General features: G+C 42.1%; 1 protein-coding gene across 1 annotated transcript; it reads left to right on the forward strand.

Moving 5' to 3' along the window:
• The first annotated feature begins 2,472 nt into the window (after window positions 1–2,472).
• LOC115043557 (zinc finger E-box-binding homeobox 2) lies at window positions 2,473–27,309 on the forward strand. Its single transcript, XM_029502119.1, has 8 exons — window positions 2,473–2,600; window positions 20,512–20,799; window positions 22,217–22,426; window positions 22,867–23,060; window positions 23,241–23,352; window positions 24,053–25,548; window positions 25,691–25,874; window positions 26,228–27,309. The coding sequence occupies exons 1-8, from the start codon at window positions 2,543–2,545 to the stop codon at window positions 26,851–26,853; spliced, it is 3,168 nt and encodes a 1,055-aa protein (XP_029357979.1). The 5' UTR covers window positions 2,473–2,542; the 3' UTR covers window positions 26,854–27,309.

The raw sequence follows: 27,309 nt of genomic DNA on the forward strand, positions 1-27,309 counted from the left end.
GCAATGATAATGCTGTCAACTTTCCACAGCGCAGTCTCCACTCCTCTGCAGAGTTACAAATGGAAGTCCCAAAATAAGAAATGAGTTTTTCAAATGCAAAGAAGTGGGCAGCATAATGACTTTTCTTTTCTTGCCATTCAGAGTGAGGCTTTTCTTTTCCTTTGTCACTTAGGTTGGCATATAATTAACTCCTGCTTAATATGCTGTTTAAGGGCTCTCCTCCCCATGCAAGATGCTTTGAACCCATAGACCACAGACGGGGACAAAACCCCAGTGGGACTGCTTCCTCCATGCTCCTCTGTGTGTGTGTGTGTGTGTGTGTGTGTTTGTGTGTGAATGTGGCTGAGAGATAGACAGCAGTTGTTACACCAAGAAAATAGAAAACTCAAACTATGCAATAGCAACAGTGCTGTGTCCTTGATACACCGCACAACTAGCGGGCCAAAACAAGACTCTGCACAAACATCAATACTCTAACTTTAGTCCGTCAGTCATCTCTGAATACGAGCCATCATTCTTTACTTACACTTAAAAGGAGCTCAGTAAATTCATATTTTAAGTGAATTAACAGGGCTATGATGTGAAATGTCGATTTATTACATCTTTGACAGTTTAAATGTGTCGAAGAAAATGCAGCATGGCACTTTTTATGAAACAATAAAACCTACAGCTTTCAACTCCAGGTATCTTGTAACAAGCTGCCTTTGCTCCATAAACAAAGTCGCCTTCTGTCAGAAAAGACTCATTTCATCATTTGATTGAAATCAGTTGATATGAACAAAACATATCTTATGTTATTGCCATATATATATATATATAATAAAAAAAAACCAAAACAAAACCAAACTGCTCCCAGGACCTCTGAAGCACCTCTGCACCTCTGTGACCCTCATCTGTAGCAAAGTTTATTGCCCCCACCTCACCTCCTCCCTCTCTTTCCCTCCATCTCTTCCATCCATTCTGCCACAAAGGGCCGTGATGACCCTTCTGTCCCTCCCTTTCTTCGGCCCTCCGCTCCCTCCCAACCTTCAGGATGCTTTCTTTTCCAGAATCTATTAAGAGACACCACAGCAGTCATGTTGGGAGAAGGAATGAGGGGGGGGGGGGGGGGGGGTGTATTTCTATTTTTCACCATGACCTGAAAAAGTAAGGAAAATGGTTTTATATCAACGGAGACCTGTAGCTCAGATGGCTGAAGGAGTGGAAGCCTAACTTTAATAGGTTATGAGGGGACCAATGGATTATCATTCAATTTTTAGAGCTATTTCAAAACTCAGTCATGTGTCTACTGACACCTCTGAGTGACGTACTTGTGATCACTCCTCGTTTCGTTATATTCTCGCAGGAAATGCATCTGTAGTGACTTTTGTGTATTCGAATATATATTACAAATGTCACACGTCGGTGTTATCAGAGGTCCATCCGTGTTGAATGATCGTTTGAATACAACAGACTTTTTTTCTTTTTTTTTACATTTCGTTATCTCCTCTCTGTCAGATTGTTTATTTCTTGCCTTGTTGGCGGAACATTATATGTCCTTGAAAACTTCACCCCTCTCGTTTTTTTTTTTGTTTTTTTTTTATTATCTCTGAGTTGCTGAGGTGAAGTGGGGGGAGTGCAACACTAGAAAGCCAAGGTGGGGGTCCTGAACGCTGCGTTAGAGCTTTACCTCGGATGTTTTTTTCAGTTGCAAAACAGATTAAGGTCCAGGTTGCAACACAAAGGGCCGTCAATGCACCACTTCCTACAGCCATCCGGGCTGAATGGGGCGCAGGACGGGGTCCACTCCGGGACACTTCAGCGCAGGTGCGACCTGCATAACAGTCAGCCATAAAGCACGGAGTGCAGGGGAGCTGGGGGGGGGGGGGGGCACACAGAGCCTACCTGTTCTCATTAACCTGCAGTCAGATCGATCTCAAATGTTGCATGATTGGAGTGCTTTTCACCTCGTAGACCGGCTGTGGGTTTTAGTTTAGGGGGGTGAAGCTCTGTCAGGACTGGAGAGACAAGTGGAAAGCCCCCCCCCCCCCCCCCCCCCCCCGACACACACACACTCCATCGCTGTCATGAATAAGATCACGACAAACTAATTGAGCTGATCAGTTTTCCTACACGGGCCTCAGTGAACCCCAGCTGTCCCCCCTCTCTCTGAGGGGAAGGTGCAGCGCAGGACTCGGCTCCACATGAACGCTACAGCACAAGTGATGCAACGCGGAGCGGAGCGGCTCTGAACACAACCGCTTCTCAGAAAGTCACAAAGAAAGAAAATGAGGAAGGTGAACGCGTCGCGGATCCAAGGCTGACCTCAGGGGCCCACCTCTGCTGCTGACATCACTCCTCCTCACGGCTCGTCGCCTCCGCCTGGAGTCCCGTCAAGGTTCGAGTCCCCCCCCCCACCACCACCACCACCACCACCACCACCCCCCTGCCGTGACCGAAGGCGATGCCTCAGCGCCATTCATTCTGCAGCCAGGCGGCCGGGACACACTCACGCTCGCAGCTCTCCCCGGTACTCTTTTCCCAGCGACATTAAGGACCGACCATGACAGAGGAGAGCCGGGGCAAACGGAGGAAACAGGCCAACCCGAGGAGAAACCGAGGTAAGACCAGCAGGCGGGCAGCGCTGGAAACTCTGGAGAAGTTCACTGAGGAGGGCTGACGCTGCGGGCACGAGCTCCGAGCGCGAGGCGTCTATAATAAACAGAAAAAAGAAGAAGAGGCTAATACTAGATGAAGGAGGTTATCATCTCTGTGCTGACTATATTCAAGTTTCAGACATTTAGTTTAGTTTTTTTTTTTTTAAATTATCATTAACGTCCCTGTTCAGGTTGTCGCACAGTATAGAATACATGGATGGGCAGTTTAACTTAATTCAGACTTATTTATTCTCCTCATTCACATTGAACTGCTGAAAGGTGGGATGCGTTTGAGAAAATATCATTTTTTCCCCTTTTATCGGCTTGAAAAAAAAAAGGGAGTTTGTTTTAAAAGCAAAGGTTCGACGATTTAGAAAGATTCGCCCCGTCTCAAATCTCTTTAACAGAAATAGATTGTTATTTTAATCAGAGGAGTTACTTACGACATACGTTTTCTATCCCACTTTGCTCTTAAATCTTAACCTGTTCTGACATTTCCACTTTCGAGGATATTGTTCTGTGTCCCAAGAAGCAACGTGATGTGATATTTCCCTGCACATTTCCACGACTTTGATGCTGTTCTTTTTAAACACAGTGGTCTGCAATCCAAATAAATAGTTGGGATTTGCAATTGAGCCTCTAAAAGTACATTCGACTGTACTTCGACTCTCGTTTTAAATAAAAAGGACAAATCGCAATGCAAGTGCGCAAGTGGTGCAACATAGTTCTTATGAGAAAAAAAAGGCTAATAATTAGAGTGATGTTGCTTTTCTGTCAAATGTAAAGGCCCTAAAATATTAGGAAATTCTTCTTAAGTGTATGCAGTCGTTCTTCCAGATGAAACATCTTTTGAATCTTTGTGTTTACTTGAACGACTATCAATCACCTCATCAAGAATTTGTTGAGGGCTGGAGTTGACCTTAAAATTTTAGATGATGTCAGTTATCAGTTTCTGTGAATGCACTTCCTACACCAGTGCTGAGAGGAACTTGTTGACAGAAGTATGGTGAATATAGGGACTTTGTTCAGACTTTTGCTTCGCCTGCACCGGGTTAGGGCCTCTTTTTTAAGCGTGTGGCTCTGAACTCACAGACTGAGGAATAAACACACTTGCACATGGATACACATGTAAACATTTGTTCTCCTCTCCTTCTGAAGAGGACTGATCATTTATGTTAGAATCAAAATCCTGCCTCCCTAAACCCAAAGCCGCCAAAACTCTGAAATTATCCACAGCTTTGAACATTTATCCAGACCCAGATTCATCTGGCAGGCCCTGCCTAAATAACTCAAAGGTAAATCTAACCTTAAAACCTTAATAAACCTTATTACTCCTCATGACGTATGTGGCTGATGTCAATGACTTGCTGTTGGCTTTATGTTAAAGTTGTCAGGAAATCTACTGCAATGTAGCCTCATATCGTCATCATGTTTCTGTCACTAACTACAATGCAAGAGCACGCTCACACACACACACACACTTTTTTACTGGTCTTAGTCTTTTTACTGGAGGTGCATGAAAGCGATTGCGGGGTGGTGGGCAGCTTGGTTGTCTCTAATCTGACAAGCAACTGCCACAAGCCTGTTTGCAGCGAAGGCTCTGTTTATTTATATAGTTTATTAGTTTGCTGTGTTTCCTCATTTTATTCAAGGAGGTGTGATGTTCAAAACTGTCTCACCAGGGTGAGAGCCTCCATGGTCGCTCAGCATTAACGGATACTTGTGTATGTGTGTGCACACGCACACACACACACGCTCTCACCTTTCCCTGTCATGTAGCAGTTTGTCGACCAATTGCACTGTTTAACAAGTCAACAGCATTGCAGCACTGTGAATGATATGAGCAGAAAAAGAGCCACTCTGACAACGACCAGACTTATCACACTATAGGTTCCTTTAATTTCTGCAGTCAGAGCACAGATAAGCAACACTTTTGGTCGGTTAACAGCAAATTTGGGTGGGATTAAAACAACTGAGGCCGTCTCAGGCCTCTCTCAACTAGGAAAAGGAAGCTGACTACAAATTGATCTTGATCTGACAACCTGGAATCCGTCTTATATGTCACGTTCACAAACCTTATCTTATCTAATTTTATCATCTGGTAATAGTTAGTTATGTGCTCTTTTCATGAGTGAGACAGCAATAAAGAGCTCACGCTTGTACGGGCAGGGAGCTTGGTTGCGTGTGTGTGTGCTGCATGTACATCCTCATGTCTATGTAGATATGTGTGTGTTGAAGCAGTGTATCGGATTTTTAGGAATGCATCAGGCTGTAAGTGGCTGTGCAAGCAGGGAGTTAAAGATCCCTGATAAACCAAATGAATTTGGCAGGCCCTGATGCATAAGACAGCGATTTGAGGACCATTTCCAAACCAGAAGAAAGAGAAAAAAATATATATATATTTAAACTAATGTTTCCTCTATCTCCGAGGCGCCTATTGATTATGTCTCTGTCTCCCTCAATAAAACTGTCAATGTTCACCAATATCAAGCAACATGAGGAAATTACTACTCTTCATCCCTGGCAGATTGAAAACAGTCCCGGGACTGTGGAAGGAAACATATCTATTGGGAATGATGACCTGCACTTAACTGGCTGTGAGGGAGAGATTTAGGTTTCAAAGAGTGTGAAGTAATTAGCCGGGCGCACCCCTCATTTCAGCGCCCCCACACACAGTCAGCTCTCACGCTGTGGGGTCATTTGCTAGTTTAATGCTTTTTCCCCATATTGATATGGATAATGATACATTTTATCCTGAAGGTTTATGGATAGTTTTCAAGAAGATAAAGGATGTGACTTTTTTTTTTTTTTTTTTTTCTTGACAACAAAACAACAACAACATATTTCGAAATCTTTTCTTTACAATGAAAGACTCAATTTATTTCAGTTTCGAGGCAACCTTCAGAAAGAAACTTTTAAAATCTTAGTCCGTCTTAATGGATTTTTCAAAAGCCACCATATTGGTGCAGTTGCTGCCCTCTGCTCTTGGTAGAGGCAACACTGTTTAGATTCCAGCTTTCAAAAGTGTTTTCATTTATTTAAAGCATGCTGACTGTGTTCTGTATGGGCTTTCCCCTGCTCTCATACTCAGCAGGCATCTTTGCCAGAATGACATCCGCACAACTGATCAGGCTCGTTCAGCCCTCACTCTTGAATCAGATGTGGGATTGCATTTCATGAGTGTCCTCACAAACATATTTAGTCCTTGCGCTTTATGTTTTGTTAGTTCATGAAAAGCCTCGTTCTGTTGTTGAGCTGATGTGCCTTTTTAAGAGAGCTCTCTCTCTCTCCCTGCTTCGCTCACTCCCTCTTTTTCGTTTTTCTTCTTTTTTCAAGTGCCAATTTATTTAAACTCCTTTCCCCTTTTCTTCTTTCTCCTTCATTGATTTCCAAACCCCAGTCTTTGTATGCAGCTGGGGCCCAGCTGTGTGTCTGTGACTGTGTATGTGTGAGCATACATGTATGTGTGTCTTTGTGTGTGTGTGTTTATGTGGGTTTTTCTGGCACAGTGCTGCCACAGTGAGCATAGCACACTGTACACAAAGGACTCGAGCAGCAAAAAAGAGAGGGAAAGGGGGGAAAGAGAGAGAATAGGGGGAAACCATTGGAATGAGAAAGACTGACGTTCTTGTACTGTACAGAGAGTAGGGGCCAGGCCTTTTGGACCGGGCCAACTTTAACGTGAGATGTATCGGCGCTTGGGGATAAAGGGTGGGGAGAGTGAGACAGCAATGAAGAGCGGCACCACAGTTTATTACCAGGATTCTTCCAGGGGCTCAGCTCAGGCGTCAGAACCAGCGGGTGGGAGGGATGGAAGAGAAAGAAAGGAGAGGAGGATGACAGAGGTGGGGAAATGACGGGGTTGACAGGGCTGAAGACAACGAAAACAGTTCTTCGGCGTGAGAAGACAAGCGTTTGAGGGGCCGAGGAGGCGTGAGGGGTAGAGACAGAAGAGACAGGAGGACGGGCGACAGAATGTGGGATAATCTTAAGTGTTTCCTTATTTGTTGCCCAATGTTCCCATAGCTCCAAGTGTCACAGATTGCTTTCCCATCCCAGCTCTGTGTGTTTGATGCCAGATCAACTCAACAGTAATGGGGAATCCCTTGATTGACTCCCTCTGGTGTTTTTCACATGTTTATTCAATTATTGCTCATTTTGATGTTTTAGCAAGGCCCCATGTCTTACTGTACATTCCTGCCGTGTGGCAGCACCCTATCCCTCAAACCCACACTGATGATCCACTCCAGGGCGAATTATTTGGAAAGTTTTTGCGGTGCCATTTCAGGATTAATAATTATGGGGGGTGGCGGGGGTTCTCACTATTAGCTTAGTGAGAAATTGCATAGTGCTGTTTGGAGTTTTAGGATCTTTCATTGAAATGTTACATCAAAATGCCCCGTTTCCCATGTTGCAACCACATTTTTTTCTTGCATCCAGAGAAATTAAACCTTTGGTCAAAAGTCATAGTCTCAATCAATGAAGGTGCTGTCAGGAGCAGTTCACTTGTCTCAGCAGAGAAGAACAGGCCCAATATTGTGCACATGGTTTCATTAGAAAATTGACTTCTTCGTGACTTCTGAGTCTCCTTCAAACTGTAAAACAACACGATAAAAAAAAAACAAAAAAAAAAACATACAGTGAGGTGCATAACCATGCATGTGTAACAAGGTGCACAGGTTTGCACCAGTCGCACATTTAACACCAACACGTAGCTTCTCACTCATTTCTACTTTCTGTCTTAATCTTAAAGGTGTTTTATCTGATGGAAGAGGGTTGCAGAGTGATACCTTTTTCATTCTTGACATATTCCATTTCCAGTGTTATTAATAAGTTCTTTGTCATTGCTTTGGCAAGTCTCCCCACCGTTAAGTCTATTTGTGGTTCTCCTTTTTGTGCAGACAGCTTGGGTATTGTGTGCATTTGATATGCTGCACATGCTTGACAGAAGAAAGAGGTTAAAACTATCCAGATAGACAGACTCTCAGCATAAAATTTATAGATATGTGCTGTTTTATCACACCTCAAATTAAATTTGGAGACCCTGCTTCAGCTGTCATGTATTACAAGGCCCATATGGGTGGCAGAGAGAGAGAGCAGCCTGGCAGGCAGATCCTCTCACTCAGCTGAATAAGAGTGTGCCAGCATTTGACAGTATTGAGGAACCAGATATAAAAAGGCTCCAAGTTAAGAAGCGCACTGTGTATCAGCAATAGAGAGGAGCAGAGTTGTAGTTGTTCACTTTGATCACCTCTGAGGCCGAAAAACCTCACACCTGCTGTTTGAAGAAAATCAGTGGTGTCTGCGGTTTCAGTGTGACACTCTCTGTTGTTGTATTATTATTTTTTTATAGTTGTTTCTAATTCTATTTCTGCATTTATTTCATTGTTAAGGCTAATTTACTTTCTTATTTCTAAAACAAATATTTTATATTCTTGGTCTCATGTACATTTGTCCTTCAGATTGGCACCACCCACAGTGACCATTAGAGTTGAAACATACTTTATAATATTTGGTTTCTGGAGAGTCAGTGAGCCAACTGTTTTTAGTTAAAAGAGCCAAACTGTGTTATAATTTATTAACAAATTCATAATTAGGCAGAAAAATTACAGAAATTACAGCCTAAATTAATATTTTCAAACTACTACACTCTAAAAGCTGCATTTACTCTACTTAGAAACTGAAAAACAAAAGAAAAAAATCCTCCCCTTTGACAAGTTGGAATAAGGAATGATAGCTATGTTTGATAAATGATTATGACCATTCACTATCAAAATTGTTTACAACTCATTGTTTAAGTTTTAAAGCAGATAATGTCTATTTTGAGTATCCTGTGAATTAAGAACTTTATAAAAAAAATAAAAAAAAGCTTCATAAAATATGTCAACATGATAGTAAATGACAAAATCTCAGTCTGTCAACATGTCAAATAATTTCACAGTCTCTTCATTTCATCTGCTCCGCTCTTAATCTCCACAAGCTTTCCTCAAAACCAAATTTTCCAACTGACCGTTTCCTGCCATAAATCCTTTCTCCTTCTACCAGCCCAGGCCAGGTCCTCCTCTCTCACTTCATCTGCCTGTACCTGTGATCATCTGGTACCACCTTTGTCTGACCAGCACATCCCACTCTGGTTCACACACACACACACACACACACTTCGCTACCTGGTAGGGAGTAAACACATTCCACAGTGGAGAGCACGCTGATCTTTAGGCCCACCTGTAACCGTCAAGACTCTAGGTCTTAAATCTCTCTCTCTCTCTCACACACACACACACTTGTAAACTCTCATCTGGCAAAATCTCATCTCATATTAACACATTTCCACTTTGTCTCTATCAAACAACTATGAAGCCGGTCAGTTATTTGTGCTTTTACTTATGGTGATGAAGGCGGGAAAAGTTTGCTCTGAAAGTGAGCTGGCCAAATTGTAACTGAGCACAAGATGTTGGAGTCTGACAGCAGCGTGTATTATTAGATCATTAAAATCTTCAGCTCAGGTATGATAACGAACCACCGGAAGCATTGTGTGCTTGAAAGGAAGCTAAGCAAATAATCAGCTTTCACTGGGCCACTCTGTCATTTATCACCATGTTACTATCTAGCAGAGAGTCTACTCTTTTTGACACAGGTTTCATATGGTACAGGTTCTACTTGACAGGTTATCGTGTATTTGTTGGTTTGTTGGTTAATTGCAAACCAAGGGAAGATTTTTAATCGAAAAATGTCAGTCACTAATAAAATGAAAGAAAATGAATAAGCAATGAGAACAAAAAACCCGTCCTGAAGTCACTGAATCAGTTTCTTCTTTCCTTTTTTGCTGTGCGGTCAGCTCCGGTACCTCAGGGAAACAGCGTAGTTATGATTACATGGTGCATGTGTCCAACATTGCTGGAGGGATGGAAGGGGAAGTAAAGTCATAAGGCAGCCTGGCAGCATATAAGAGGGACGTAACGTCATCTGAATGATACAAGTAATAGGTAGGTGTGAATATATATGTCCATACTTCATCGGGGGACGAAGCCTTCATTGTCAGTCACTGATCTGGTTCTTTGTACATTTGTTGGGCTATCATCTGTTGCTTTTCTCCTCGCTTTGTGTTTCTGTTTCCATCTTTCTCTACTCTTTCACCACGCTGTCTGTCTTTGTCATCCCTTCCTTTCCTCTTTATCTTCCCTCCCCTGTATCTACACCCCCCCCCCCCTTTTTTTTCCCCATTTTTATCCTCTACGCCGCCTTGGGCTTTCTTCCCCTTCTCCTTCCATCTATCTAGTCTCCGTTCCACCCAGCTTGGACTCCTAGAGCAGCCTGTAGGGTCGCCATTGTGGCCCCCCCACCCCCGTCCCACTGACACCACACGCTGCTCCCATCCCCCGAAAACCACTTCAAACAGCCAGCGCCATCAAAGCCCACAGTCAGTCAGCCAGGCAGTCAGCCAGCCAGCCAGCAAGGCAGCCAGTCATCCAGCCAGCCTTCTGCTTCGACTTAAAATTACTGTCGTCCCAGTCGCGAGGCTGCTTTCCTCTTCTGATACACATCAAAGATCCTCTTAAACTGCCCAAGTTTGCTTTTTAAACCTTTCTTCTTGTTGAGTCTTTTTTATATACATTATTTCACTAGTTGAGGTTTAACCCCCCCCCCCCCCCCCCCCCCCACCACTCTCACTCTCTCTCTCTCGCTCTTCTTTTTTGCCATCACTTTTTTCTCCAACATGGGCCAGGTCAGTAATGACAAGCACACACTCTCATGTGTGGTTGTGCTGCCTTTGCATTTCTCTCCATGACTTTAATTAGTTTCTTTTTCAAGGCGTTGGTTCAGGCTTCACATGCACAAAACACACACACACACACGCAAAGACACAAACACAGATCAAGCTGAAACTAATGAACATACGGATGTGTGTAAATTAATATGCAATGTGACTCATACATCTTCCTAATCAGAACTGCATTACCACAAAAAGACTGCTTTAAGAGTGTGTGGGTTCCTGTTTATTGTGCCTGTGTTTCTTTATATATATGTGTGTGTGTGTGTGTCGGTCTGTGTTTAAAAGGCAGAAGAGGGATTAAAAAAAAGTTATTGAATGATTGAGAAAGAGGGAGAGAGAGAAGATGTGTGTGTGGGGAGCGAGTGTGGGAGTGAGGAACAAAGCACACAGAGGCAGAGTGACACATTAGAAAGGCATCTTTTCTACGTTTCAATGCATTCAAGCTCAGCTGTGGTCACTCGAAATGTTGTGCTCTATCATCGCCTCTCATTTGGAGGCTGTAATGCGAGCATGCGCCAGAGGATGGCGCCCTGTCTGTATGTTAACCACACAGGCTCTTTGTGCCAGGCCTCATCTGCATGCCGTCTCTGTCAGAGCAACATTTGTCATTGTAAAGCTATTAAGTTCATCACACTGCTACAGTCTGTTCTGATTTCTCTAAATTGTTGAAAGTGTAGAGAAGTGATGGGTTTATTGATTAAATTGCCATGGCATTTGCAGCTGCAATAAGTTGATTTGGTTTTTCTGTCTGCCCGACTCCCTGCAACTACCCTCACATCTGTGCCCCTATCTTGTGTATCTTGATGTGATTTTCTCTGAATTCTTCTATCTTGCGTTTTAGATTTTCTTTGAGTGGTTAGATTAAAATATTTTGGTGTTTTATTTGCAATAAAAATAGTTGTTTCTGAGATGCCCACATCACCCAAAGTACCTCTCACAGATCATACATACAGATGTCTGATGCAGACAAAGTCAGTGGGATACCAGGCATATTTGTTTCACCCCTCAAAACAAATATCCCTTAGTGAGCAATTGAAAGTTGCAGCTCAAACCGAACTAACTAAATCCCACATTGTATAGCTGTTAAACTCAAAGCGAAGTTTTATTTAGCATGCACCCCTATTAAAAATCTTCAGAAACCTTTGTGTTCCTTCAGAGAATGTTTTAATATTCAAAAGGAGCCACTATTGTGTGGTTTCTTGCGCCAACGTACAAAATAAAGAGCCACATCAGAAAGCTGGAACAGACCCTGAGCATTTTCATGTGTAAAGAAAAAAGAGGGAAAACAAATTTGGAGGGGGGAGACAGGGGTATTTATAGAGTGGTGTGAGAGTCTTTGCAATGACAGGAGCCTAATGAAGTGGAGTTTGGGTTTTGATTCACAGTGCGGTGAGTGCGTGGGTCCCTCTGTGACCGTTACTGCATTCCAGCACCGGTTCCTCGCTACACGGAAACCAGCGCAGGGCCACAGGAGGAGGCAGAGGGCCAACCCAGAATAACGTGTTCCTCGAACCAAGCTAACCTTTTCTCAGCAAACAGCAGCCCTGCTCAGACTGCAGCCAGTGCAGATCATGGGCACGGTGGAGAGGCCTTACTCATATATATACACACACACAAACAAGTGCTCCTGCACAAAATACATACAGTAATTAAATCAGTTTGTGCCTGATTGTGAGTCACTGACATAGCGAGTGACTCAATAATCATAATTCAGACTGATGTAATAGGGAAGTCCAGAATGACGTTAGCAGCGTTTCCTACGTTTACCTTTCTGATAGGTCAAGTTTATAGGTTGTTAAGGACGTCAAAAGATGAAACAGCAAACAACAGAGGCTGTAAATCGTCACGGCTGTAGTGAGTGCGGTAAACATTCTGTTAAATTATTATCACTGATGGAACAACAAAGAAATTCATAAAATATCAATTTTCAGTATTTTGATGGAATTAAATCCAACAAAAATATAAACGCGCTAAATAACACTGTAGGTTATGACAGCAGAACAGATGAATAAGATGATAACATTAAAATTTTCTTTGTTCTGAAATTGTTTCAAACTGCCTCCATAATTCTCAACATGAAACTAATATAAAAGCCACAGTTATCTGCTTTGAAGGTAAAGGGCAGTATGAGATAGGGTTTTTTAGATAAATGTCATTGTGGTGGTCTGTAGGGCAGGTACACTCGGTGGCAAGCATGTAGGCAGCAGCACACAGGAAACCTCCAAAGGAAGAACAGACAACCACAAAGGCTCATCGCACACCTCTTAGCTCACACCTTGCCTCATTTCTGCAAAGAGAAAATGGGATTGTTGCATTTTTTTGTGCAAACAAATTCATCAATCTGTTTGGTAAACAGCTAGCAGTTACAAGCAGGACCTACACAACACTGTGTTTTTCTTTTTTTCTTTTTTGTGGCTTTTAGTGCTTCTCTCTGTTTCTACCACACAACAGAGAGGTAAAAGGAAGAAGAAAAAAACAAGTGAGCACAGAACAGCAAATTTTCAAATATTTTAAAAGTTTCAGTAAGTGTGATCTCAAAGCTTTTGTAGTTCATTTTCTGCATTTAGTGAAGGCAAACAGAGGGACAAACCCACACTGAGGTGCTTTGCGCTTTGTTTTAGATGATCTGTGCACCTCCTGTAGCTGAAATGCTGTGTAGAGAGAACACCACATAAACAGAAAAAAACCTTATCTATAGGTAAAAAAAAAAAAAAAAAGGGAAGTACTTTTTATGATTCTGTGTCCGATAAGCTAATTCTCTTCCGAGGCTGTTGTTTTTTGTTAACGCTCTACCTGTATGAAATGTGAAGGCGTTAATTTTGACGTTCCTGTGGAGGCAGCTGCGCAAGTTAACATCATTACAGGCTACAAAAATATATCATGGACCTCGAGAGTTGAGCTCGCCACAATCTAAGAATACATACTGTAAGTGGGATGGGAATCTACGAGAGGGGGTGAAAGTATATCCTTGAGTGTGCTGCTCCTTCACACCACATCTCGCATCGTGGCTCCAAGTGAGTTACAGTTCTGTTGCTGCTTCACCAGCACGTAAATGCACCTTTGTGGTGTGATTACAGGTCTAGGCCACAAGTTATTTGGGACTCTCTTCCTGTCTCACGTTGCTCATATTTCTATTTGAGGTCGCTCTCTCTGAGACAAAAAAATGGCCATCGCTTGCAAAGTTAGGGTTAGCACAATGAAGACTGGAGCCCACATTAAAATGTTCTGCACAAAAAACATTCTCAGTCTATATACATTAATAGGATGGGTGGAGTAAATTTCTGAGTTTATATATATGATGTAATAGATGTGGTTAGAAAAATGCTACGCAATATTTATCGCAGGTTAAGTAACTAAAACTAAGAACTAAGCAAAAATGCACAGTATGCATGGGTAAAGTGCAAATATGAGTAGGAGGAGATTACACATATCAGATGAAGAAATGAAAAACAACTGTCAAAGATAGAAGGTCAAAGATAATGACAATATCTTGTTCTTTGTGCTCCATCATGAGGGAGATGAAGTTGGCCTGAAGGCCCAAGACAGTAAGTTACAGCTTTGTTAGCCCTTGGCTCTACTTTATTTAATACGGCTTGCTGTTGATTTAACCGGTCGGTCTGTTAAAGTCAGATGAGAGACACTTTCCACTCAGCAGATGCGGTTCACTGTTTGGTGCAGCGATGTGATATGTAGATAGAGAATAGCAGATCAGTAATACTGATATCAATCGATTTTTAGATGCCAGGTCTCTGTCAAAGCAGCCATGGCCGCTATACACAACACTACAGTGTGTTACAGTCATCGTCTTGGGGACCTTGCTTTGAATCACTCCTCTGAAATCGTACCGAACACTGTCATACGTGAATAATGAAACTAACACCAGCGTGCAGGCACACTAAAAGCGCAACTGGTTGACAAATCAACTTTGTGAGTGGTATCAGTGAATAGCATTGTGGCTTTGAAGCTAATAAAATGCCAAAAGGGATTCTGTTTTTGTGTCACAAGGGCCCTAATTGAACAGAGCAATTAAAAGCCACAGTGAACAAAGGCAGAAAGGGTTTCAATATGGTGTTTGTTGTTAATTCAAAGATCACTGCTCAGTGTGCGGAATAATGCTGCTGTTGTGTGCACTTCTGTTTTTGCAGAGCTTTAATCAATACGAGGAAATTAGCTTGGCATTTATTTCTTGAGCTGATTGTTCTGAATCTTTCAGAATGCAGATGTTGCCCCTTGGCGGCGGTTTAAATGCTCCGCCGGGGTGGTGTCTCCTAATGAGCGGGACATCTAAAGGCTCAGAGCCGTGACTTCACTGTTGTGCCACAGTGGGGCTTTAACTTCTCCATCTCTGACTGAGAAGCAAATATTCTTGGAGGTTTGCGTGAGCGCAGCATGTTTCCTTGCTGTGTCTGCAGCATCAGGTTGGTTCTAGCTCCCAGCTTTGTTATGTTTGTTTTTCTGTATTTTTCTGTAGCCTATTTTGTGTACGTGGGTGTGTGCACTTGTATGTGGGGGTGAGTGTGTGTTGAGGGAAATTCCCTCTGTGACATGTTTTTCACAGCTCACCATCAGTTGAAGGATTTGTGTCAGGGACAGTTTGACACTGCTCTTTCTTTCTGTTTTTTCTAATCCCTTGCTTCTCTGCCTTTCTCTTATCTGTCTCTTTTCTCCTCCACTTTCCCTTGCTTTCTCCTCTTCCTCTCTCACTTGCTCTTTGTGTTCTTCACACTCATGTAGTCTGTCTCACTCTTTGCATCCCCTTTCTCTGACAGACACACCGCAATGCCCTGTGTGTTTTCATACACACTGCAAGAATGCAAAATCATATAGTGCACCACTCATCGCATTTTAGCATCTCTTCCTCCACACTAATATGACCTTTCGAATAACCATCACACTGTCACAGTTTCAGTCTGATTTATTCTCAACAGCAGCCATTTGCAGACTTTTTTAACCACTTTTCTTTGGCTCTCTGCAATCCTGCTTAGAAGCAGGATTGCAGGATTATAATGAATTCAACTAAAACTTGACTGCGCGACTTTCATATCAGTGTGTTTGTGGTTATTTTCTCTGTCATTAGACAAGAATGATTGCATTTCCTCTTCACTTGCCACAAAAATGCAATAAAAGTGCTGCAAAACATCACATTACCACCATTCCCGTTGGTTAACATGTCATTTAAAGCGTGTAATCCCCAATTAGCTGTCAACATTTATGATATGATGTGTGAAGCATTTGGATAAAAATTGAAATGAGAAGTTGATTTTCAAAGCGGGGCACCTCACCATAGTGTGTTCTTTATATTTAGGAAAAGTTCAACAACAGACACACACACACACACAAAAAAATTAAATGTAATTAGTGTTAAGTTAAACCAAACCAGAGCAGGCCAAAGTGCCAAACAGCAGGAACTATCACCCCGAGAGAGAGAGAGAGAGACAGAGAGTGAGAGAGAGAGAGAGTGAGATTGGGAGAGAGAGAGAGAGTTTCTGCTAAGATCAAGTAGTTCAGGTGGGAGGTGTCAGCTCTTGGTTGTGGTGCTGCCATGACTCATTGTATGAATGTCATACAGCAGGTATGATTAGCAGAGCTGACAGTGAGATTTGTTTAAATGACGACCATATTTGTGATATATCTAAGGCAAGGCCATCGTTGTTGTGTGTTCCGGAGATCAACATGGATCTGCTGTGTTTCTGAACTTCTCTCATATAGGTACTGTAAAATGGTAACACACATCATTCTGTGCTCAGTTTGTGTTTGTTATGTGGGAGTCCATGACCCTCATGTGGTAATGTGTGTGGTGTTTAGTTTTTTTTTTTTTTTTTTTTTTTTTTTCTGTCTCTGGAGAAACCATTGCACTTAAAAATGTGTTTGTGTTTTGTTTTAAAATCACTAAGCCTGCTAACTTAATTATTTTACAATAATATGTAAACCCTATTTTTGGAACCTGCAGAGGTTTCTTTTAAAAACCTGATGGATCAATGTGTATTTAGTTCTGTTGGAGAGGATTCATTTGGCTGAATCAACAGTTTTGCCATCTACACTGTTTCCTTCATGAAATGCAGCGGATGTGTTGTGGGATGTGCACCACATGTCCATGTCATAGTGCACATGCATCATGTCATATGAACACTAACGTAGATCTTATTTCTTCTGGGCAGCGAAACAACTTCTGATTTATCTAAACGTGATTTAGTTGAAACTCCAGGAAGTAATGTTGTAAAAAGAAAAAAGAAAAAAAGTTTTGAAAAATGTATTTAAACTATAGAGCTAAAGTCTGATTTTGAAAATAACATATATTTGATTTTATTTCCTATTTATATTTCATGTCTATATATATATATATATATATATATATATATATATAGATAAGGTGTGTATATTTTATTTTTTACATAAAAAAAAAAACAACTCAGCTTCATCGCAGACAAAGTTTAGCTACCAAAACTATTATGTGTTTAAAAGAGCAATTAATTTGGCTGTTAGAAATGAAAACCAACTAAATGGCATTGATAGCATCGTATGATTGTTATTCTGGCCTTTATTTGACTCTCATGAAGTGTAAAAATTAACGCAAGTGTAAGAAATACATTGTGTGGTAAATTGGGCCTGGCCTTGTTTGTTGCCATGTAAAACCATAAGAAACAAACAAGGTAATTTCAAGGTAATTATTGTGTGCTTACCATTTAACCACATAATTACTAAGTGAATACCAGATCACATATGTGCATCGTAAAATAAACTGCAGCTTAGCGTGTTGCCGAACAGTAGATGCCCTCTGGCATGTAAACACTGCAGAATTAAACTGGACGAGGCTGCTGTTGTGAGAAATGTTGAGAAAATTTTTATACTTTATCTCAAGTGCCTTTTTTTGTGTTATGGTTTGTATTTTAATGTGGTTGTGTAAAAATTCTTTCTCTCTGTGTCACAAACATATGTGCTTATGAATTTATTCAGGCATGAGCTGTCTCTGATCGTTTTCTGGAGAAGTGACTCGGTGACGTAAATAATAAAGTGAACTACTGTCGTTCATCATTGCTTTACGCTGCAGATAAGATTCACACTGGATCACATGAACTCAGAAATAAAAGCGGAGACGATGATGTGTTTTGTCAGAGTACAATTCTACATTTTTCACTTATGTCCTGAGCTGTAACACAAAGAATAAGTTGTTCTGGAAGGAAGTCCATCAGTGTTACACTTCAGTCATTGCCAGCAAGGTAGAGGGACAGGCAGATTAAAATAGTGCTGCAGTGTTTGATCTGAACACAATTTTGCTATCACAGCATCAGAAACAGTCCCCAGAAAACTAAGTGATCGACAATGTCAAGCATGATGCAGCACAGTTCAGTTAGCACTCTCTGGATATGAGTCATGTTCTTCCCACGCACGCTACAGTGCATGCACAATAGCAGTGTACTGTTTCCTACTGTGGTGTACTTATGTATTATTTGGTATTTAGTGTTTTAGAACAAATGACACATTCCTAAAACTTTTGATTGCAGTAACACTTCCCTCTTAGCTGTTTTGTACCTTGACACACAGCCTCGCAGGCAATCCTGAACCTCCTGCATCGTTCAAAGGTTTTCCTGTCTGCCAGACAAAAAAACAAAAAACAAAAAAAACAACAAAAAAAAAAAACAAGAAACACACACACACACACACACACACTCACACATAAAAAGGAAATATTTGAAGGATGCGATCGTTTTCCAAATAAATAAATCAACGGCTTTGATAATGAAAGCCATCCTTATGTGGTGCTGTTTTAATGACAGCACATATAGACTCAGTGTCACTCACTGTCATGGGAGAGAAAATTAGAGCCAATTTGATGCTAATCTGGACCAGATTTTTCCCTTTTTGGGCCCAGCAGTGTGTCCTATCGTCCCAGAAAGCTCCCCACAGGGCGGATAGCTCAACTTCAACTGCATTAGATGGCTTCATAACTGCCTCCTGTACCGGGACACATTTGATGACCAATTTCACCCCCCATACGGGCAAGTCATTCCTCTCCATGTCAGTAGAGCAGCACTGAATGAAACGCACATTAGGTGACTGGCCTCGGGTGAATCACAGTTTTTGCATGAGTGCAGCTTGTACAGAGGTGTAGTTAAGCTGGGGCATGACACACAACATGATGATACAAACAGATACACATGTAGGCGTTGTGAGCTAATATATTCATCAAAAGAATATCCAGAAATTGTATACACACTTGTAGACATACATTATTTGATTGCGGGCCACCCCCGATCTGCAGCCCTGGCCCCTTTTTGTTCTCTCAGTAGCAGAGTGAGTGTGTGTGTGTGTGTGTGTGTATGTATGTGTTAGAGCGTGATAAATGTTAGCCTTTTGTCACTTGTGAGCTGTGCATGTGCAGGGATGTCTCGGTCTCTGTCCGCGGGTCAGTCAGGATTTAGTTTGCAAGATTCAAACAATAATGATAATGAGGCCCAGCATTGTTTGGACAGCTTAAGGAATAAATTTTTATGCCTTTTGTAATATGTAACAATCTGATAAAAAAAGGGCACGGCACTTTTTCAAGACCAAGGATGAAAATTCATTTAGGCATAATGAGAAGCATGAGAGTGTTCCACTATGGCCGTCATCATGTACTGATCAGAAATTTTATTTCACAACAGCACAAAGGGAAGAGTTGGCCTTCTGTACGTTGGCCAAGTCCACACTCTCCCCTTGACAATAGTAGGGCTTTCTCTGATCATGTATTTCAAAGGCACTGGCAGGGACTCTATTTGTGTTCTTAAATGGCCATTAGTTGGTCGTGATGAGATATTACCAATCAGTGAGAGGAAAACTGAGAGTCCTCAGAAGAAGCATTGGAAATGAGAGCCTACAGCTGAAATCCCAGGCATGTGTTTGTGATTGTCATTTATTGTCTCTGCCATGGGAAAAATGACTGCGCCTCTCCGGTTCTGCTGCAATCTGGGCGACGAGGGTACACTTTTAAATTACAACATGCTCTTTATCTCTCCTTCTTACACCCACAACCTAATTTTCGCCCATTGTACAAGTCACACTGACACGCACATGCTGAAAGTAACAATTCTAAATTATAAATACTCATGAAAATTAAACAGAATAAGATTTTTTTGGTACCAACTACCAATAATGTATATGTATTAAATTATGTTCATTATTGCTGACATTAAAGAAGACTGGATTGACATTTAATGACATTTAACACACAATTTTAATTTTAATCACAATTTTATGCTTTCTTAATCAACGATGTAATTAAATGCATGCACATTTCATAATTAATGTATATATTGATTTTTTTACATTTTTTTATTTCCCAATCAGTTTCAAAGTGAAAGCCACACTTCACTCTCAGAGTGAGAGTACCGTCAGAGTAAAACCCTTCCTTTGAAATTGACCTTAAATTGCTATTAATATTTTATGTTTCCCTCTGAAGTTTTATGTTGCAAGGGGGCCTCATTAAAATATTCGAAATATCATAATTTCTAGTCGGGCCTAATTTTTAGAGTTCTGGATCTTCTTTGCATAATTGCGTTGCATGCTGAGTGTATCTGCTCACACGGATCATTATCCAAACATCAAATCACACAAAGCCATATGAAAACACTCATGAAAAGAAACATATTGAACAACTTAACACAAGAACTTCATTCCTCTTGCTTGCTGAAATACAAAAAATAGCTCAGAATTTACAAAACATTTTTGAATTTCTTGTTGTGTTTTCCCCGTTTGGTTTCAGTTTCTGACATTTTCTCTTAAATGATGTAGCATTGTCTCTGTTTTTCATTGATTAGAATCCAAATCTTCAATCACTAAATCTGAAATAACAAGAAGCAAATATTTAATGCATTTTGAATAATGTAAAAAAAATGTATATGTGGACAGAATAAAATATTTGGCATTTCATTTAGCATATTTATGCTAAAGGCACCTGAGCATTGTTTTTTTTCTTACGCACCCGAAGACACAATATTATATTGTAAAAATCAAATGTCCCTAACAAGCCCCCTGATCATTTGTTACAGAGCATTTAAAAAGACAATGATCATTCACTCTGATTCAGATTCTGTCTCAACCCTTTTTTTTTTGGTTTCCACTTCACAGTGGATGCCGAACAAGTGACTTCACTGGGATCTGAGGGGGAGGATGAGGTGGGCCTGTGGAGCTTGGAGCCCCAGGACTGCCAGGAGAATCTGGACAAGACAAGCCTGACGCCCAGCGAGGGGACGGAGGAGCCCGGCAGTCCGGCTCACTCCACCAGGCCGCACAGCCTCAGCCCCGGCAGCAGGACCTACTGGGCGCAGGTAGAGCCGGAGGCCGAGGTCGCACAGGACGGCACCGCTGCATCCAGCTGTGATAGGGAAGAAGAGCAGGAGCCGCTGAGGATGTACTGTGAGTTAGAAGCAAAAGTACTGGCTCTGTCTTATTAGAAAAACATTTTACAATGAATTTTGTTTTTTCTGAAAGATGCCTGTGTTTGTTTCTGAAGAATTTTGGTCCCGTCAAGAAAGTAGCAAAGCAGTCTGTGTGTAATATGTAACATGTACTGTACCCGACCACTGTGTAGGACACTACAGTGTGTGTAAACAAGTTTACAGTGTTTTTCTGATGCAAGACGCCTCCAGTCTCATGATGCTCCACAGAGCCCTCTAGATACACCTTCATATCTGCTCCTTGTGAAACCATGCCTTCCCTGAGAGCTGCTCCTTTTTTTCACCCCCCTCTTTGAAAAGGCAGCCTTCTGAAAGCATGACAAAAGAATTCATCCCACACAATGTCACAATATTTCCATGCATCAAAGAGGTGACGTTACGGTACTGAAATCAGCACTATGCGACGTGAGGCTTTCCCTTTTATTTAGGAGAGATCAAAGGCTCACGCAGCTTGCCTACTAACAATCACTTAGCTCCCTCGCCTCGTGTGATTTGGCCTTGCCTGATGAAGGCAAAGCTGAGTTTTTACAACACTCAACCACACAGGCTCTTCCCCTCACCACATTAAAAAACATCTCAAAATATGCCAACATCTGCAAACATTTGAAAAAATCTTCCTCAAAGTCCCTGAACGCAAAGCTGGCTGGCTCGAGATAGGAGACACCCTCCTCTCCACTTCATGTACATATGCGGCTTTTCCTTCTCTGCCCGACTGTCACCGCACTCAAGGACACAAAGGGGAAGGAATTCTTAAAATCCTGCCTCGTAACTGGCCAACTAGTTCCCCGTGTTTATTGTTTTATCTGTCAGTCATCTTAAGCAAACAATTTAGTCCTATTAGGTTCAGCTGCAGAGTCACTTTACAGTTCATCCCCGCTCTCACACTGCACGTCCTCAGCCACAAATGCTGTTGATCGTGTGAAAATTTTAATTGAATCAGCATTTATAACCAGACGTCCTTCTTAACTGGGTATCGCTTCACAAGCAAAACTATCACAACACATAATGCATTTATGAAACACATTTTTCTGAACATATAGTGGGAATCTTTTCTTTTTTTTTTTTTTTTTTTTATTGCTTGTCTGGAATATATCTAATGTCTGCATTGTATTTAACGCCATTTATCCTGGAACAGCTTTTGTTCCACATTTTTGGCTTGGGTTTTTAATGACACTTTAAACGGAGGAAAAATGATTCCTGTAGCAACACTGGCATTTTTCATGTAAACATCTCTCAATGTCACATGGGTCCGAGTTACATGTAACGTTTCACAAAAGGTCAAGCACTATTCACCTCTTTTTCATATGACCTAAATGTTGGTGACAAATATAGATATTTTTATGTATTTTTTCATAAATGTTTTCTCTGTTCCTCAGGTAAGAACTCAGACTCTCAAAACAGCTTGGAGGACCTGGCTCAAGATGTGTTTCTGGCCCAGCTGAAGAATACTTCTACCTCCACCAGTCTGTTGGACCACCTGAGCCCCAATGGCTTGTCAGCTGTGTACCATCCGGGCGGCAGGCATGAAGAACTGCCGCCTGCTATCTGGTCACCAGGAGCTCAGCACCACTCACCTGAGGGGGCAGGTATGTTAACGAGGGAGCAAGGAGAACCAAAAATGAAAATAAACCGATCTTAACTTTTCATCAAAAAAATATTAGGTTGAAAAAGGAATAAAGGAATTTATTCATTTTCAAACATTCTCACGAAGATAAGAGACATATGATGAACTAAGACCACTCGAGTTATGACATGTCTGTCATTTGATAAAACACAGATACTGACACTGATAAAAGACTCCAGCAGCCTGCTATAACAAGCTACCAGTTAGATTACAGGCAGACACTCAAACTACACTTCTCACTTCTGATCATGAATGCAAATCTTGTAGCTATATTTAATGGGGACATGATCAAGACAGTTATATATATGCCATGCTAGTGTGGACCGATGGATACAGTATATTTAATAATGCAGAAACATTTCCTAGATCCTGTCTAAAGTGTCACCTCTCTCTGAACTCTAGATGCAAGGGGGGCCCAGCAGTTTTGTCCATTCTGCCACAGAGTGTATCAGCGAGGGGCTGCTTTGAGGGATCACATCAAGTACTGTCAGGAGAGGGAGGGGGCCCGCATCGTCTGTCCACTCTGTGGATACACTGCCCCCCATAGGGCACAAATGGAGCAGCACCTGGCACTTCACAATCAAATGCAGGAAAAGGTAAGACCCAGAGAGGCATCAGGATAAAACGTCAGAAACCATTATTACAGTATTACATGAAAAATACTCATTTATTTCTAACTTTGTTTCACTAATAAATAACCTTGTTTAATGACAGTCACACAAATAGCTCTCTAAATGTGTTCCACTATAAAACCAAATATTATTCTCTCCTCTCAGAATCCCATCACGCTGGATCAAGGCATGGAGACCAGGAAGTTCAAATGTCTGGAGTGTGGGAAAGCATTCAAGTACAAACACCACCTCAAAGAGCATCTCCGTATCCACAGCGGTGAGAAAAAATAACATCAAAACAATTGCACTCAACCAGTCATTTACTATTGTTTCCACTGTATCACTAACCCTCACTTATCATGCCAATAGTGGATGAAATTATACCCAATTTGGTGTGCTGACAACAAAACAAGTAAAAATAATTCATGGCAGGAAAAGATACCAGACATGAGGTAATTTAACCCCTTAATGCCTGAATCAATACACGACTTATTTGTGTTTCATGCCGTCAGGAAGATGCTAAATGAAGTGGAGACTGTCAATTTGACTACAGCTCATAACAACAGATAGAAATTTGGGTTAGGGTTAGGGTTAGGCCATCATGGTCAAATGGAATTAAAAGTAATAAAACTGATTCCCTTCTCAGGAGATGGAGATAGTTTTATTGATGCCACAAAATCATTTTCAGTGTCCTGACTATAACACCAACTATTAAAACTATTTTATGATCTAATTTCAAACAGAGCCCACACTTTTAATTTAGAACAAATAAAATGAATGAATCATAACATTGATAGGAAACAAAACAGGTTATGTATTGAATACGCACAAACAGACAATGGGGGAACACACATGCTATCTTGGCTGTTTCCTTGATGGAAACGGTTTGCTGCAAATTTGCGACAGTCGGCGTTCAAGGGGTTAAACCCACTTTCTGTATCTTTTGACCATTATCCTTTCTGTTTTTTATCCGACAGGTGAGAAACCTTATGAGTGCTCCAACTGTAAGAAACGCTTTTCCCATTCAGGCTCCTACAGTTCCCACTTGAGCAGCAAAAAGTGCCACAATAGTGGTGGAAACGGAGGAGGAAATGCCGGCGGAGCCAGCGGGGCATTTAATGGACATAACCAAAGCCACTACCACAACTCGTTTCTCCCATCTCCCTCTGCAGGCGGGGGGAGAGTTAGTAATGACAAGGGCTCACCGTTGGCTTCACAGAATCATGAGCTTTTACTGCAGGACCCCAACCAGAACCCGACTGTCTTCCCCAGAGCTTTGGATCTGGCTGGACTTTGGGACACCTCACCAGAGCTGTCCCTGAATGCAAGTATCCTGAAAGGGACCACCTTGCTCCCTTATGCTTGCTCTGGATTCAAGTTTGACCAGATGCTACAGGAGATGCTTCAAAGGGAGATGAAGAAAGATGAGGAGGCGGAAAGAGGAGGGGGTGCTGCGCCAGAGGAAAGGGGGGTGATGCACAATGGAGGAGGGCCTGAGAGGAAGATGTCACCTGACAGAAGGAGAGAGTCGGTGCGGTCAAGCGAAGGGGAGAGAGGTGTGCTTGGTGTAACGTGTCGCTGGTGCTCCCAGCTTTTCCCTAATGTGGCAGTTCTCCTGCAGCACGAGCGCTACCTCTGTAAGATCAACCATGAGACGACGGAGGCACCCGAGGGCCTTCGCAGCAAACAGCACCCCTCGCCACCTTCAATCTTTTCCAGATCGGCTCTCCAATCAGAGAACGGCAAACCGTGTGAAGTAACTAATGGCTTTCCTGGAAGCAAGTCACCATTGCAGAAGCCCAGCTGGCACTCTGTACCGCAGCAGCTTTTAGTCGCCATGCACTCTCCACCACAGCCCCGCCTCGATGCCCCGTCTTCCCGTGCCTATTGGTCTGGCCAGGAAAAGGGAGGCCCGAGCCAAGCAGTCAACAATTCCCCAGAGGTGTCATCACCCAGAACCCGAAGAAGAATTCCCTCCTCAGGATTCCCTTCTCCAGTCTGCCTTGACCTCGCCGCCTGTCCTCCTGAAATCTCCTCACCTCAGAACCAGACCGACAGCCCCTGGTCTGGGCAAAGTGAACCTTTGGACCTGTCCCTGCCTAAGCAGCACTCAGACCAAGAGGGGAGGAATAAAGCTGTCAACGGCAGCTCTTCCAAAGCTGACAGAAGAGACGTTCGTACCCAGCACCTGAAGAGACTTAGGTCCAGCTTAAGTCCAACTTCACATCTAGCCCTTCAACACCACCCGGCCTTCAGTGGAGCAGTGCCTCCTGTGTTTCCAGGATCATTGTATAATAGGATTCCTCTCTTCAGCCAGTCTACTTTAGGACTTTCAGGACATGATGTCATCACGCCAATTTCATTTAGCCAGCCCGGAAATAGCCCCGGGTTTCTGTCTCCTCTGGCTTACATGATGGAGGCGGACACAGAGGCCACACTAAAGAAGATCCATCAGGAGAGACGCGCACTCATGGTGAGTAAAATCTGGAAAACAGCCTCAAATGAAATACATGTGCATTAAATATGGACGAAAAGAATCAATTATTCCATATAACATTTCGAGGAGGCAAACCTGTAAACACTGTATATTCATAAGTGACTTGTTGCCTTCAAAGGGTGAGATGTTAAGCCGTGGAGCTCTGGACTACCTCTCTCTGATGGATGAAGGGCTGGAGGGAGAGAGTGGACCAGGGAGGAAGAGACTGAAGAAGACGGACGAGGGGCTGTATGCCTGTGATATCTGTGAAAAAACCTTCCAGAAGAGCAGCTCTCTGCTCCGGCACAAATACGAGCACACAGGTCTGCAACCAGCACATTATGTTTCATGATAACCTGTTTTTTTTTCCTGTAGCTAATTGGTTGAAAAAACATTTTTCTTAAAAATATTCCAAAAATAATTTTACATTTCAATATAGCCTTATTTAATATCTTGCTGGGCTAAACTATGATAGCTGTACAAAGGTCAGATAGAAGTTTTGGACAGAACGAGGTTAGCTGTTTCTTCTCGTTTTCATTCTTTGAGCTAAACTAAGCCAACTATTTATTGGATTATATTTAATAAAAGTCTCAAATGTTTTTTTTTTTTTTTTTTTTCTGTTCAAGAAAAAAGAAAACAAAAACCCAGTGGAGTAATTACTCTGTATTTATTACAGGTAAGCGTCCTCATGAGTGCAAGATTTGCAACAAGGCCTTTAAGCACAAACACCATCTGATCGAGCACAGCCGGCTACACTCGGGAGAAAAACCCTACCAATGTGACAAATGCGGAAAGCGCTTCTCTCACTCTGGCTCCTACTCCCAGCACATGAACCACCGCTACGCTTACTGCAGCAAAGACCAGGATCCAGACCAAGACCACGAAGACATGCCTTTCACACCAGGGGCTGGCAACATTCTAGGGAGCCGGCTCACTGGCGAGGTCCCCCTCTCCATGGAGGATACTCAAACTCCCCACTCTTTCCTGAGTGATTCCAGTCTGGATGGAGCTCCAGAGGCCCTCAAAGAGGAGGACGATGACAAAGAGGCAGGAGTTAGTGATGGTCATGTGGAAGAGGCACACGAGAGTTTGTCAGGGGAGCTGCTGGAGGGGAGCCCTGTCCGACAATCTCCTGCAAGGGAGCATGGAGAGCAGCACGAGAGAAACAGTTGTAGTGTGGGAAACCATATTGACAGTGGAGACAGACACACGTGGGACAGGGACACTGAGGACCAGGGTGGAGACTTGGACAAATGTGAACTAAGCCTGGAAATAAGAGATTTACCACGAATAAAAACTTAAAGTGGCTATAACAAGCAAGTTGCAACAAGCAAGCAACACATATAATGTATATATATTGACAATTTTGACATTTATTTCCGCTCATACATATAACAGCTCCACTGTTTGTTTGTTTTTTTTTGGGGGGAGGGTTTATTCTACTTATCTTACAACGAACTAATGCACAGAATTGCCAAATTATTGATAGCCTTAAACTGGATCAAGCCATACAAACAAAATCTCTGTGACAGTATAAATTGTGGTACTTTTCATGCAAGATAGACTTGATACACCCACAATGGTTTCTGGGACAACTAAAACATTTTGGGTTGACACATCTGAGTTTGTCTCCCTTTTTATATGCTTGCTGCTGCTGACTGTTGCACAACCCATAAAGTAGAGAATTTGCTTGAAACTGTTTACAAGTAGATGCACACCAGTGAGCGTGTCAAGAAGAAAAAAAAAAAAAAAAAAAAA

This window comes from Echeneis naucrates, chromosome 5, assembly GCF_900963305.1.
Source record: "Echeneis naucrates chromosome 5, fEcheNa1.1, whole genome shotgun sequence".
Lineage (NCBI taxonomy): Eukaryota > Metazoa > Chordata > Actinopteri > Carangiformes > Echeneidae > Echeneis > Echeneis naucrates.